The sequence below is a fragment of the Hypanus sabinus genome, chromosome 6 (genome assembly GCF_030144855.1).
Source record: "Hypanus sabinus isolate sHypSab1 chromosome 6, sHypSab1.hap1, whole genome shotgun sequence".
NCBI classification, from domain to species: Eukaryota; Metazoa; Chordata; class Chondrichthyes; order Myliobatiformes; family Dasyatidae; genus Hypanus; species Hypanus sabinus.
In genome coordinates, this window is record NC_082711.1 from 31,645,176 (window position 1) to 31,661,195 (window position 16,020).

Consider the following 16,020-nt stretch of genomic DNA (forward strand, 5'->3'; position numbering starts at 1 on the left):
GTGCAGTCCAAGGAACCAAAGGCAGGCAGTAGGGGGTGGTGTAAAGGTTGCACTGGCAGAAATTATTTTGGATGGGCTCTTAAAAGAAAAAGAGTCCGAATTTTAAATTTTGACAGGCTAGAGGGCTGAGAGCCAATGCAAGAGATTGAGAGATGACTGATTGATGTTTGGAAATATGGGCAGTTAGAATATTGGGAGAGCTGAAGAGAATAGAAGACTGGCATGGGTATGGAGATGATCAAGCTATGGGTGAAGACAGGGTGGAAATAAGAGTTTTTAATGGAAATGGTAACAGGTGATCTCTGTGCACAAGATAGTGAGTGATGAATATGATGAAACCAAGATCAAGAACTTTGCGTTGGTGGATAGCTTCAATTTTTACAAAGTTAATTAAAGAAAATAACTGCCGATGCAAATCACGTATTTTGACCACAGACAATGGAGGATTAATTAAATTTTATCATCCATATTCACTTGTAGCAGAAGTGTTGATAGTATTTCATTTGCCTTAAGTTGGGTATTTAGGTTTACAATGGGCTAAATATTCAGGCTTTTATCACTCTCAGCTAGTTGATAGTACTTTGCTTGGGACTGTTACTTCTGCATCATTAAGTGAAGTTTTGATTTTCAATACAGAAGGGAGCTTGATACCAAATCTGCCTCCCCTTTTGCAAAACCTCTCTTGGAAATTTTGTTTAGTTATTGGATTAGATTAGATTCAACTTAGTTGTCATTGTGCCGAGTACAGATACAATGCAATTAGCATCTAACCAGAAATGCAAAGAATAGTGTTATTTACAAAATAATTGCGAATAAAAAGTAAGTGCTACAGCATACAAACATAGAAGTACTAAGACAGTAAAATATGGCTGCAGTATTGTTTAGCGCTGTGATGTGTGGTTCAGCAGGATCACAGCTTCAGGGAAGAAGCTCTTCCTCAGCCTGCTGGTGTGGGAGCGGAGGCTCCTGTAGTGCCTACCGAATATGAGGAGAGTAAAAAGTCCATTGTTAGGGTGAGATGGCAGAGGGTGGTGGGAATGTTGTTGAACTTATGCACCTCTCTTCAGTGCTCATCCATGTGTTTAGTCTTGGTCTTATATTTTTGCTCAGTGATGAAAATATTTTTTTTCTCAGTTATGTTTTCAAACAGGCAACTCACATAGTATTTAGTTAGGAAGGGGTACTCGACTGGTGGCATCAAGCAAATTGTGTATTTCATTGGCTAAAACATCAGCTACTAGCTGAGCTGTCGATTTACCATAATTAATTGAAATACTATACACTCAGTGGCCTCTTCATTAGGTACAGTAACAGACCCTGGTGTGTTCTGCTGCTGTGACCCTTCTGATTCAAGGTTTGACATGTTGTGCAATCAGATAAGCTCTTCTGCTCACCACTGTTATAAGGTGTGGTTTTTGTTGCCTTCCTGTTAGCTTGAGCCAGTCTGACCTTCCTCCTCTGACTTCTCTCATTATCAAGGCGTTTTTGCCCATAGAACTGCCACTCACCAAATTTTCTTTGTTCCTTTGCACCATTCTCTATAAACTTTAGAGACATGAAACTCTCAGGAGATGAGCAATTTCTGAGATACTCAAACCACCTTTTTTGACACCAACAATCATTCCATGATCAAAGTCACTTGGATCACATTTCTTCCCTATTCTGATGTTTGGTCTGAACAACAACTGAACCTCATTACCATGCCTGCTTGCTTTATGAATTGAGTGGCAGCCACGTGATTGGCTGAATAGATATTTGCATCAACGAGTAGGTGCTCCTAATGAAGAGGCCACTGAGTGTATTTTCAGTGAACTTCCATTTGAACTTTTTAAAACTGATTTTAAATAGATGCCAGGTGTGCACTAGAGAAGTGAGATGGAATGCATATCGAAATTTGACTGAATGAATACTAGTCTTGGAAGCATTTAGGCATTTTTATCAAGTGAATACTTGCAGAAACAAATGGTTAAATACATTGTATTGCTTTTGGATAGAACCTACTGCAATAATTTCATTTAGAAACACAAGCTTTATAGTACAGTATTTAAAATACTACTTCATGGCTGCAGAACTTAGTCCATGTGCAGAGAAAAATAAGGTTTATCTTTGGTTCAGAAACTCAAACAAACCATTCGTTTTCTGAATACAGTGGTAATCCTATAGCAACACTTTGGGAAAGATGTGTTTTCTATTGGTGACTTTTAATTTTACTTTCTCTCTAGGACTCAAAATTGCCACCAACAATTCGGCAAACATTGCTGGAACTATTCGGACAGATTGAACGAGAATTTGAAAATTTGTACATTGAAAATATTGAATGTGAGTATCTGATGTGTCCTGTCAAAAGGTATTCTAGACTTTTGTTATATGGGATATGAGAAATACCATCTTCAAGCTGCTGTCCTTTTGCGATGGATGAACTTTAATTCAATTTGTATCGCTATAATAACTCAGCACTATGGAATTGATTTCAATAGCTTCACAATTTTAAAAAAAGGATCCCAGCCACCTTGAAAATAAAAAATGAGATGAGAGGGAATTAAACTGTTTTGTGGAAGAACAGGAAGAGGTCTGCCAGATCCTCAAAAACCTCTGGCACCATCTTTAGTTCCTGGATTACATTTTCTACCTTCACGAAACAGTTTCTGTATTTGTAATCAAAATGGTGTTGATTTCATCTTTTTCAGAGGTATGATAGTGGAAGCAACTACCTGCTGTAAGTACTGTTGAGCACCCAAGACATGTTGGATTTTATTCTTGGGACAACTGATAGCCCTAAGCCCATGTTCCAATTCTATTTTCATAAGACCTTAAAGAGCATGGATGTCTAGAGGGATTTAGGGATGCAAGTCCATACCTCCCGAAAGGTAGCAACACAAATGGATAGTGTGGTAAAGAAAGCATAAGACATGCTTGCCTTCGTCAGTCAGGGCACTGAGTAAAAAAAGTTGCATGTTTAGGTCAGATTTGGAGCATTGTCTGCAATTTTAGTTGCTGTAATATAGGTTCAAATCAATCCTGGGTCCAACACATTGATGTAGTCACTAAGTAGGCATGCCAGCGGATCTGTTTCATTAGCAGTTTGAGCAGATTTGGTATGTCACCAAAGAGCCTTGCAAATCTCTGTAGATTCTGAGAACACTCTGACTAGTTGGATTACAGCCTAGTATGGAAGCTCTAAGGCACTGGATCCCAACAGGCTGCAGATGGTTGCATCAACAGTCATGGACCCAATCCTGTCTGCCATCAAGGGCTTCTTTAAGAGGTGATGCTTCAGGAAGGTGATATCCATCATTGTAGACCCTTACCATCTGGGACATGCCCTCTTCACATTCCTGCCATCAAAGAGGAGAAACAGGAACCGACGTTTAACCAATTTTAAGTGCCGAGCCAGATTAAAAAGATTAAGGCATTCAGGCCGAGCGTGGAGGTTCAATCAGTGTTCAGCTCACTTTTCCATGTCAGCCAAGATCCTCCCACTTGCTTGGCTTTGAGCCGTCTCTCTATCGCTGGCTGCTACCTTTAGCAGGTGGTGCAAGACTTCTATGTCCATGCTACCAGGTTCAGGAAGAGCAGTTACCTCGCAGCTGTCAGGTTTCCCTCACCTCAGCACTAAACTGGCTCCATAGCTGTGGACTCATCTTCGGGGACTCTGTGGTGTATGTTCTGTGTATTATTTGTTTACTTTTTTTATAGTTTGCACTATTTATTCTTTTTGTACAAATTGGATGTTTGTCCTTTAAACACAATTTCATGACATATGCTGGTGATAATAAATTTGATTCTGTAAGGAGAGGTAGAACAACTTAGGTCTAAGGCTAGCAGTAGTGATCTGAAAGAAGTATTTAAAACTGAGTGGTGCATGGATAGGGTAGACAGTCATTTTCCTGGACGTAAGTGCCAAATATAAGAGGGAATAGGTTTAGGGTGAGGGTGGGGGAAGCTTGAAAGAGATTTTTGAGGCAAGTTTAATAGGTGCCTGGAACACACTGCCGTGGGGTGTGCAATAAGTGTTTTAAGATAAACATATGAACAACTAGGGAATAGAGGAATGCAGACATGTGCCGGCAACTGGAGTCAATTTAGATTGGCATCGTGATCAGCAGATACGTGATTGGCTGATTGACCTATTCCTCTGCAGTATTCTGTGTTCTAACTAACCTTGGTTCTGTAACTTGTATGAAAAACATCCACTCACATGTTGTAGCAATTTCTAGCAGAGTACATAACAATTTTATTTTCTTAATAACTTGTGTCATTTTATATAGAATAAGTGGGCCATAAATTTTCTGTAGATTATTAGTCTACTCAATTAGGCTTCATTCACAGTGTCCTTGGCAAATCTAATTGGGGTGCTGAATGTTTTTTTTCTTTCTTGTCCTGCAGTGCGAAGAGAAATTGAAACCTTGAATGATCGTTTAACTGCTGAAGGCCAGACAGTGGATGGGGGAGATCTGAGCAAAGGACAGTTGAAGGCAAAAGGTTCATGGAATTTTTTTTTATATACTTGGATATATTGGCGTTCTGCAGCCATAATGTTGCAAATATTTTGAGCAGCCCTTCCATAAAAAATAAATTGGAAACTTAGAAACTCAATTCGTTAAATTAAAGGCAGTGGTGAGAGGTTGGAGAGGAAAAAATTTCTTTTAAAATAAGACATTCTAATGAAAATTCTAATGTAAATTCAGTTTCTAAAATTAAATCAAGAAAAGGAATACAGTTGGCCCTCCTTATCTGCGGGTTCTACATGCGTGGATTCAACCAGCCACGGATCAGGAAAACCCAGAAGTTGAGCATTGTTCTCATTCATTCACTACTTGCGTTGTGAGCGAGAGGAAGGAGTTTAAGGCTAGTAAGGGATGGCTGGCTAGCTATGTAAAGCGCTACAGCCTCAAGAACTTAAAGATCACGGAAGAATCGGGTTTGGCTGATGCTGAGACAGCATCAGCGTTCCCAGAAGAGCTACGGTGATTGCGTCTGTACTGAACATGTGCAGACTTTTTTTTCTTGTCATTATTCCCTAGACAATACAGTATAACAACTATTTACATTGTATTAGATACTATAAGTAATCTAGAGATGATTTAAAGTATATGTGAGGATGTGCGTAGGTTATATGCAAATACTACGCCGTTTTATATAAGGGACTTGAACATGCGAGTTTTTTGGAATCCGCGGGAACCTCCTGTGGATAAGGAGGGCCAACTGTAATGTATGACTAGTAGGTTAATATGTAAAAATAAATATTAAAGAATGTTATTACACAACTCTTAAAATTTACTATATTTAAGTTGAGTATGATGTATGCAAGGAGAAAGGAAAATATTAAGGAAGATGGTGCCTCACTACCACAGCATGATAACTAAATAGCGCCATCTTGTGCTGAGATGTCAATGAAACTAAATGGTGTTTTCACTGGAATTTCTGATTGGGACCTTGACTTATGCGCATCATCAGCAGAAATAAGTACGTGTTATATTTTAAAATTGAATTTTTTTGGAGATTGAATTCAAATGACAATGAATGGTTAATAACTCTTTCCACCTTGTCTAAAACATTATAACTAATTTGAGTTTTATTTTATATAAATGCCTTATTTTGACCTAAATTAGGTGGCAAGGTGCATGATATTTATCATCAGTTATTTCCAATGACTTTACTTTTGTGTTCTTACAGCAGCTATAGAGTTAACCTTTTATATCACCATTTTAAATTCAAACTTAACAATCATGAGTAAGGAGATAAGCTAGCATCTTGTGTGACTGGCATTAAAAGAAACATTTAATATGTGGTTTTATTGATGAAGTCTGCACAGGCTTTTAAATGTAGAGCAAGAGGCTTTGTTAGGCTGGAAACTATAGCCAGTATGGCTGAAAGCTATCTCATAAATGATTAAGTGAATTGCTGAGGAGATTAACTGACTCGTACATTTAAAAGATGAGCACACTCAAAATGCTGGAGGTACTCAGCATGTCAGGCAGCACTTATGGAGGGGAACAGTTAATGTTTTAGGCCAAGTCCCTTCATCATTGCTGGAAAAGAAGAAAGCAGAAGCCAGAATAAAGAAGGGATGAGAAGGTCTACAAGTTAGCATGTTGCTTAAGATTCATATCATCTGCAGAATCTCTGTGTTTTCAGTTGAAAGAGTAAAAGTTGGAAGCCACAGAGGATGGAGTAGAAATGAACATATCCTGTTAATAAATATTTAGCATTCATTATCTCACTTACATATGCTATTCACTGATTGACCAAAGTTCTGTTTGTATTTATGTAGCCAGTCACAGCACCAGCCAGTTATCTCAAAAACTGAAAACGACATACAAGGCCTCTACGAGCAAGGTATGTTGTTGATGTGCATAAGTCATGACATGGAGATGCTTCCAAAATTGAACTTATGTAAATTAATATTCCATCCAAATGTTGCTAAATGAAGCAGTAATTTTAAGCTTTGTAAAAAAAAATTGTTACTTTCTCAGTAAGTAAGAAAACATAGTTGACAGATTGTTAAATTTTTTTGGGGTTAAGTAACGATGTTTATTTGATGGAGTGATCTTAAAAGAATGTGGTCCAAATAGATCTAGAAATATTGTACTCTAACACTCCTTCATTTCCTGCAAGCGATATACTTTAAGTCTTTTTTTCTGCTCACGGTGTAGCGGTCAAACACTTTCCCAGGCAAAGTGGCTGGAGCGCGGAACTTCAACATGGGAAGTTGGGAGTTGTGGGGTGGAGACTCCTGGGTAATTTGTTTTCCAGTGAATCCATTTGCATGTTGCATCATCTGGTAACCGTTATGGAATTATTGCAGTCTAATGGACTTGGAGGTGTGTTTTGAATAATGTAACAGCCTATGCCTTTGATACTATATAATTCATTGTTAAAACATTGATAACGTGTTTAACAGCATACAATGTACAAATGTGTGTTTGAAATTAGGTTTGTCCTTTTAACGAGTATAAAAGTAGAAATAAAATACTAACAAAAGTGAGCATCAGTTTTCAAATAATCTATTATGTAGCTAGGGTTAGTAAGATGTTTAGCATGTATAGTTAATAACCTTTGCAATGATTGCAATGTTGAAGGTATAAATCTAGAGAATATTATACACGTTGCTAAGCAACCCTATTTAGTCATGGACAAAGCTTTTACTCCATGGAAATTTTTACTTCCTTAGTAGACAAGAGAATATGAGGAAGGAAAGAATAAAGTAAATAAATTTACTTAAATAACAAAGTAGTATATTTATTTTGTGTAGTACGTTAGTTGTGCATTAAATAGCAATTGCAAAGTTAGCCTTTGAAGAAACCTGCTAATTAATTTCTGTTATCTTATTCAAGTTCAAAATAGTTCAGATATTTGAAATAAAATAGAAAATCCAGGTCAGATAACACCTCTGGAGAGAGAAACACATGAACAATTTCAGGGTGATAAGCTCACATCAGAACAGTTCTGGTGAAAAATCATCATGTTGAAATGTAAACACTGTTTTTGACCGTGTTATGTCCCCCCGATGTGGCTTGCTGCTTTATTTCTAGCTACTCGATGTCATTGCTTACTTTGAAGTTTACAGCTGTTGTTGATTACCTATTATTGCGCTGTTAAGCAATTAACCTTTGACATCAGGTTGGCCATTATATAATTGCTTATATATTTATTAATTCATTAGTCAGAATGTTGACGCGTGGCCTAGTGGGCAAGGCATCAGATTAGTAACCTGAAGGTCACTGGTTCGAGCCTCAGCTGAGGCAGCGTGTTTGTGTCCTTGAGCAAGGCACTTAACAACACATTGCTCTGCGACGTCACCGGTGCCAAGCTGCTTGGGTCCTAGTGCCCTTCCCTTGGACAACATCGGTGGTGTGGAGAGGGGAAGGCCTGCAGCTTGGGCAGCTGCCGGTCTCCCATACAACCCTGCCCAGGCCTATGCCCTGGAAATTCCAGGCGCAGATCCATGGTCTCTCAAGACCGACGGATGCCACCACCATTAGTCAGAAGCACATATATGAATCAAAGGAAATTTAATCAATATTTGAATCTATCTTTTGTGAGAATGCTGATAAATACTGTCTTTTTATTCATCTCCTTGCGTACTGTAACATGTTGGTGAATAATGAAACCGCCTTCAAGCTACTGTGCAACTATGCCAGGGCTAGAGTTTACTTATCTGCTTAGCTTAGGAAAACTCTTGAGCAAGAGCAGAATACTTTTCACAGATATTGCTTGTTCTGTTAACTATTTCTTCCGTTTTCTGTTTTATTTTATTATTTTTAATATTTAGTTTACCCACAAAGAATATCTGCCATGTATTTTGTTCTTGTCTGCACGATTTTATAATTACCACACAGTGTTGGTGTTCTATTCTTATTTCCCTGTCATCTTCATATCAAAGTCTCACTTTGACAACTGTAGTTCCTGATTCGTAGTGTGCGAGCCTCTATGACTAATATGTCGTGATCCTCACAATACTAAAGCAAATAGATCTAGATGTTCATGTTCTTCCAGCTTTTGGATGATATATTTTTTGATAATTTTGCCACATGAGCAAATATAGCGTAGATACAGTGAACATGATAAATGAGGTGCAGCTGAAATAGAACGCATCAGCAGGTTAAGCACTAAATAGGCTAAGCTTCATTTAGAAAATGTAATTGCTGCCACCTAGAGTGAATGAAGTAAATAGCATGGATGGATTTAAGGGGCATTTCAAGTTCAAGTTTAATTGTCATTTAACCATACATGAATACTCATGAATTCAGCCAAACGAAACAGTGTTACTCAGGGGCCACAGTATCAACAGTAACACTCAGCACAAGACATATATAGCATACCATATAACATATAAGAGATATGAGAGATATGTAAGAGAGCAAGCACATATAAGATGTCAGTAAAATTAATCCAAGAAGCCAAGTCCACGAATGTTACAACAGTTTGTAGGGAAGCACAATACAGCTTATCTTCTGCTGAGCAGACACTGGGAGCAGCACCGACTACAGCTTGGACACCATGTCACACCGCCTGTGGTAGAGAGCACTGACTCCGACACTTCTCTCCTGGGCAGCTATGAACAGACAACACCGCAACCTGAGGCCTAGTCCTTGCTACAACCAAAGCCACATAGCTCCCAACTGTCCGCCAACAAATCAGTGAATTGGACTTGCAGCATTCCAAATTTAGATGTCCATTAGAGGGAATGGAGCAGAATGTTTTACCCCATGGCCTGTTGAACCAATTAGCTCATATTTCCTTGTGATATACAAAGAGACTATTTGGCCCATTGAACTATGTTAACCCACAGAGCAATCCCATTTCTCCACTCTCATGAATTCTTGCCAGATTGTACTGTTCGTCTGTACACTAGGGCAATACACAGTTTCCAATTTTGTCTTTGGGATGTGGGAGTAAACTAGAGCACCCGGAGGATACCTATGTTGTCACAGGGACACTACAAATTCCCCATGGAGGTCAGGATTAAATCATCTGTAAGGGAAGAGTTCAACTAGCTCTGCCTCTGTACTGACTGTTTCTTTGCTGTAAATTCCTTACAACCTAATGTAAAATTCATAGCACTGGTGTGATTGTAATAAACTTGATATCTAAGGATACCTTGGGGAAATACTCTTGACAAAATATAGTCCATTGTACAGCAATTTAATTACAGAAGTTCTATATATGATGTGCAAATCGACTAGTGTGTGGCTTTTCAAAGTACTAAGGTGTTACTTTTGTTTTAAAATTCATTTTGAGCCATCTTTTGTATCATAGAAAATACTTCCAGCTCTTTAGTTACTATTATATGTTCGGCATATTTGTTTTTTGCATTGCATAACACCAGTTTGTTTAATAAACTTGTACCTTGGTGCACTTTGAGAAAGTTATAAATGCATTAAGGGATAGAGTGAATGTATTGAATTTATTCTGTGGTTCCCTCAGAATTTTAAAAGTTTTCGTTTAACAGAAACTTTTGGAGTAGACTTCAATTTGATTTTAATGTCCCTGCCACAAACTACTGCATCAACATTGATTAAATTTACTTTGAACAATATTCAAAATAATCGAAGTATGTATATGTCACTATACATGTGATTCATTTTCTTGCAGGCAGTCACAAATGAATACAATAGAATCAGTGAAAAACTACACACAGTCAAAGAATGACAAACGGCCAATGTGCAAAAGAAGACAAATTGTTCAAATGTAAAAGAAATAATACTGAGTATATTAGCTATAGAGTCCTTGAAAGTGAGTCTATAGGTTGTGGAATCAGTCCATAGTTAAGGTGGTATACAGTGTTATAGGGATCTCATTTAAAAAAAATCACCTCTAGGATTTAAGGCTCATGAAGGTCCACCTTTCTTGTTTTAAGAGTGTCAGCATGCTTTTAATAGTATCTAGAGCTTGGCTTGCATGACTAAGGAGTAATTGTAGGAAATGGGCCAATAGCCTAATTTAGCTCCTATATCTTGTGGTTTTATTGTCTTATGAAATAGGAATGTCATGTTGGCACAGTAGAGATTGCCCAATCTGAAGTACCAATCAACTTGCGATAATGTTGAAAAGAGGACAATAGAGTCGTGGTACTCAAATCCCACTACAAATTGTTCATTTACTTTGATCACTTTCAAGATTTAAAATAAGATTTTGCACAAATGACTCAACAAAAATCAGTGTCTAAATGTATTTTCTTTACATAAGTACCATAAAATAGATCCATTAAGTTTGCTACCAATGTCAATACCTGGCATTAATTGATGTTTGTATACTGAGCTTGGATTATGTGCTTTACAGCTATTTGCATTTTCGCTAATTTGTATGCAGAACAATAGAATGGTTTGTTGATCTTTTCATATGCAATAATTGAAGTTCTATTTCCCTGCTTTAATTACCAAATCTTCCCTAGCAAAATGGAAAAATTCATTGAATTTAGATAATACATAAAATGCTTATTATTTTGACTAAGCTTCTTTGTCCTTTTGATCAAACATTTTGCTGAGTACAATTATTGCAACACTCTTAGGGTTCCATATTGTATTCTGTACAGCAGTTCAATGAATAGAAATGAAAGGAATAGTGTTTGGAAACTTTGCCTGTTGTTATTCTGAAAGATAACCTGAACTATATGTAACAGTATGGAAACAGAACTCAAGGGCAGGTCTAGACCATTCAACCCTTCAACAATTTGACATAATCATAGCTGATCATTCACTTCAGTATCCTGTTTCTGCCTTCTCTGCGGTTCCATTGATCCCTTGACACAATGAGAATAGATCAGTCTTGAGAGTATTCAGTAGTATGATATCCACTGCCTGCATATAGAGAGTTCTACAGGTTCACCGTGTACTGGGTGAGGACATTTCTCCTGATCTTGGTTCCATATGGCGTACTCCTATCCTAAGTCTCTGGCAATTGACTCTGGGCACTGGAGAGCTTTATAGGTCTCTGAGAACCCCTCTCATTATTCTATACTTTTAACACTCTAATCACCTAATCTCAGTCCTTCCATTCTTCTGTCTCTAAAATCAATGTAGTAAATACCCTTTGTTGTACTCCTTACAGGGCAAGAACATTTTTCCCCAGATAATGATAGAGAATTCCATATGGGGTTTCATCAAGTACTCATATAATCTTGTAAAGAAGATCAATATACTTTCTTGACTGAAAACTATAAGACATAAGAGCAGAATTAGGCTATTTGGCCTATCGAGTCTGCTCTGCTAGTCCTTTGTGGCTGATTTATTATTCTAATCAACCCCCTTCTTCGGTTCTGAAGCTGGGTCCTCTGGTCCCAGACTCCCCCACTATAGGAAGCATCTTTTCCACCTCCATCCTATCTAGGCCTTGCAATATTTTATAGGTTTGTATGAGGTTCCACCCACCCGCTCCATTATTCTAAACTCTAGCAATACAGGCCCAAGTACATAACTCTTACAAATTCTGGGGTTACTCTCGTAAACCTCCTCTGGATTCTCTCCAATACCAGTACATCCTTTCATAGAAAAAGGGCTCAAAACTGCTTATGATACTCCCAGATGTAGTACAAGGGGTGATTGATAAATTCGTGGCCTGAGGTAGAAGGAGTCAATTTTAGAAAACCTAGCTCATTTATTTTTCCTAGATTTACACACTTAGTCCAGTGGTCGTGGAGCATACAGATCCCTTCTTTGTAGAAGTCGGTGTCTTGGACCTCCAGAAGTGGTCCACAGGATGGGGTGATTGATAAGTTTGTGGCCTAAATTAGGAGATGAGTTATTAACTTAAAATTTTCTGCATTTTCACTCAAAGAGTTGAACTGCACGTGCATGTAACAAGAGCTGTATAACTCATCTCCTTCTATCTTAGGTCACGAACTTATCAATCACCCCTGCTGTGGACCACTTGGAGGTCCAAAACACTCTTGTTACATGCATGTGCAGTTCAACTCTTTGAGTGATAATGCAGAAAGTTTGAAGTTAATAACTCATCTCCTTCTACGTTAGGCCATGAACTTATCAATCACCCACTGGACCACTTCTACAAAACAGGAATCCGTGTGCTCCATGACCACTGGACTAAGTGTGCACATGTAGGAAGGGTCTATGTTGAAAAACTTATGTGCTAGGTTTTCTAAGATTGACTTCTACCATAGGCCACAAACTTAACAGTCACCCCTCGTATAACCAATGTCTTAAAATGCCACAGCATTACATCCTTGTTTTTATATTCTAGTTCTCGCAAAATGAATGACAACATTGCATATGCCTCCTCAGTACCAATTGAACACGTTTTTGGTTAGTAGTGTACAAGGCCACACAGCTCTAGTCTCCACCTCCTTTTTCCAAATTCATCACCATTCAGTTCTGTTCTTAGAGCTAAATTGGATAACCTGACATTAATACATGTTACACTGCAACTGCCACTAGCACAGCTTGCCAAAATCACCCTGGGATCTCTTTGCATCCTTGTCACAGGTCTCACTCTTGTCCTCACCCCCCAACTCCAATTCCAGGTTTGTCATCTCCAAAGTTAGAGAAGTTACTTTAAGCTTCCTTATCCAAACTATTTATAAGTCTGAATTTTTGGGTGCAGGTACTGATTCTTGCAGCATCTTACTAATCACTACTTGTCAATTGGAAAGAGAGTGTCCCTACTCTTGTTTCCTGTCTGTCAACCATCTTGCACCACATCCAATGTTCCCTTATGCCTGTGCAATCTACCAGCTACATCCTTAAAAAAACTTTTGTTCAATGTATAAAGCTCAAAGAAAATTTATCGTCAAAGTATGTATATATCGCTATATACTACCTTAAGATTCATTTTCTTGCAGGCATTCACAGTGGATCAGAGAAGTACAATAGAATCAATGAAAAATCTTCACAAACAGACTGACAAACAATGAATAAAATAAATGTTTTATTTTACTTTTATTTTAAAATGAAAATATTTATTAAGGATGATTTCGCTTTTATAAATCATAATGACTGTTTTCTTATTGCACCTTTTATAAGGGAGCCAGCAATATTCCTGCTACTGACATTGGACGTCTGTATTCCACTACACTATTCCCTTCCCTGTTTTGTAAAATAATTAACTTGTATTTGCCTTACCTCAATCATAGATTTGTAGAGCACAGAAATGAGCCCATTGGCTCACAATCTACATGCCAATCTTTTTGTTCATGTACATTTATACTATTTGCCTACATCAGGACCATAACATTCTATGGCTTTCCTATTTAAGTGCCTGTCTGAATGCCTCTTATATGTAGCCGTTGTATCAAAGTTCACCACTACTTCTGGCAGCACATTCCAGATATCAAGCACACTGTATTTAAGTAAAAAATTGCCTCTCAGATCCTATTGTTTTCTCATCTTAAAACTGTGCCTTCTGTTTTTGATACTGCTTCTTGTGGAAAAGATTTTGATTTTCTACCCTGTGCTTCTCATATTCGTGTATACTTCAGTTAAGTACCCTTCAGCTTCCTTCTCTCCAGGGAAAGAAGCCCAGTTTATTCAATCATGTTCCAAAAGCCCTCCAAACAAGGCAATATCATGGTGAAAATCCTCTGCACTATATCCTGCACAATCACATTTTTCCTTTAGTGCGGTGACCAGAACTACACAGAATGAAGAATGAGTCTAAAGACTTTCTGAAGATGACCAATGTATCTACTATTTCTAGGTCCAATTTTAGTACATTTGAGTGCAAATTAGCAGGTCCTGGGGATTTATCAGCCTTTAGCCCCATTAATTTTCTCAACACGGTTTCTTTAATAATGATTTCTTTCAGTTTCTCTTGTCTTTAGACCTTCAGTTCCCTAACTTATTTGGGAGATTACTTGTTTCCCCTTTGTGAAGACAGAACCAGATTAAGTTATTTCTTTGCCCTCAATTATAATTTCCCCTTGTTCTGACTATATATTTTGACTTGTTTCAATTTCTTCTTGTCATGTACAGTAATTATGGAAAATTTTACAGTCAATTCTTATGTTGCCTACATGCTTTTTTAATCTCATAACCATTTACGTATAAGTGGACTCTATCTATCTATTTATTTATTTATTTAGAGATACAATGAGGTATGGGCTCTTCTAGCCCTTCGAGACACGTTGCCCAGCAACCTCGATTTAACCCTAACCTAAACATGGGACAATTTACAATTACCAGTTAACCTACCTGGTACACCTTTAGACTGTGGGAGGAAACTGGAGCATGCAGAGAAAACCCACACATCCCTGTCTCTGAACAAGGAGGACTTATAGAGATTCCTTACAGAGGATGCGGGGATTGAACTCTGGCACTGTAATAGCAATGTGCTAACTGCTATGCTGCCATGGTGTATGTGTGTGTATGCATACATGTGTGTACACACACACACGCGCGCGCACACACACACACACACACACACACACACACACACACACACACACACACACACACACACACACACACACACACACACACACACACACACACACACCCTCACTCTCTTTCTCTCTCCCCTCCCCTCTCCCCCTCTCCCTCTCTCTTGTCTCTCTCTCTCCCCCTCTCTCTCTCCCTCTCATTCATTTTAAAATAAAATTAGTTTTGAATTTCTGATTTTATATGTTGATCGACTTCACAAAATTAACCTGATCTCTTGAAAGGAAAGGTTTCCACAAGACACATTGTATTGTATCTCAGTGTATCTGCATTGCTCTCTTTTCCTCTCTTCTGTTCTCATTTGTCCTCATCCTGTTTGACTCTCTTCCTGGTAGGCCACCTGCTGTTAGCAAGGCTTTAGTCTCCTTTAGCAGCAACATTACCAGAAAAGAACATCTTTTAACAAAAGGAGAGAGAAATACTAGCAAAATATGGCAACAAGAACTTGAGAATCAGAATCAATAATATGTCTGGCAAATGTCTTGAAACTTGTTGCTTTGAGTCAGCAGTACAGTGCATACATAAAAGAAACTATAAATTACAATATGCAATAAATGTACTGTATATATTAGAAAGTCAATAAGCAATGCAAAAAGTGAGAAAAATAGGTAGTGTTCATGAGTTGGTTCATTGTCTGTTCAGAAATTTAATGGTGGAGGGGAAGAAGCTGTTCCTTAACATTGTGAGTGTGTCTTCAGTCTCTTGTGCCTCCTCCCTGAAGGTAACAATGAAAAGGGGTCATGTCCTGAGTATAATGGGTGTCTTTAATGATGGATGCCACCTTCTTGAGGTATTGCCTTTTGAAGATATCCCGGGGAGTCGGTGTCCATGATGGAGTTGGCTGAGTTTGCAACCCTCTGAAGCTTTTTCTGATCCTGTGCAGTGGCCCCTCCATTACAGTTGGTGATGCAACCAGTTCATTTGACAATGTACTGGCTGGGAAAGAATGGTGGTGCATGTTAGTCAGGTTGCTTGCACTCTCTTGTAGGACTTAAAGCAAAATGACCAGCAGATTCTTCAGAATTTCAGTTACTGGAGGAAATAAGCTTTTTACTAGCTACAGCAATTGAAGTTATTTAGATTTTTCAATGGAGTATTTTATCTTTACATATATTTAATTTGTGCA

At 38.1% G+C, this 16,020-nt stretch overlaps 1 protein-coding gene across 2 annotated transcripts in view; it reads left to right on the forward strand.

The window, feature by feature from the left end:
- Positions 1-16,020, forward strand: part of wdr37 (WD repeat domain 37) — a 130,777-nt gene that overhangs the window by 62,071 nt on the left and 52,686 nt on the right. For both annotated transcript variants that reach the window (XM_059971910.1, XM_059971911.1), the window contains 3 exons: positions 2,223-2,319; positions 4,387-4,482; positions 6,275-6,339. In XM_059971910.1, the coding sequence (XP_059827893.1) occupies positions 2,223-2,319; positions 4,387-4,482; positions 6,275-6,339 (258 nt within the window). The remainder of the gene's footprint in view (positions 1-2,222; positions 2,320-4,386; positions 4,483-6,274; positions 6,340-16,020) is intronic.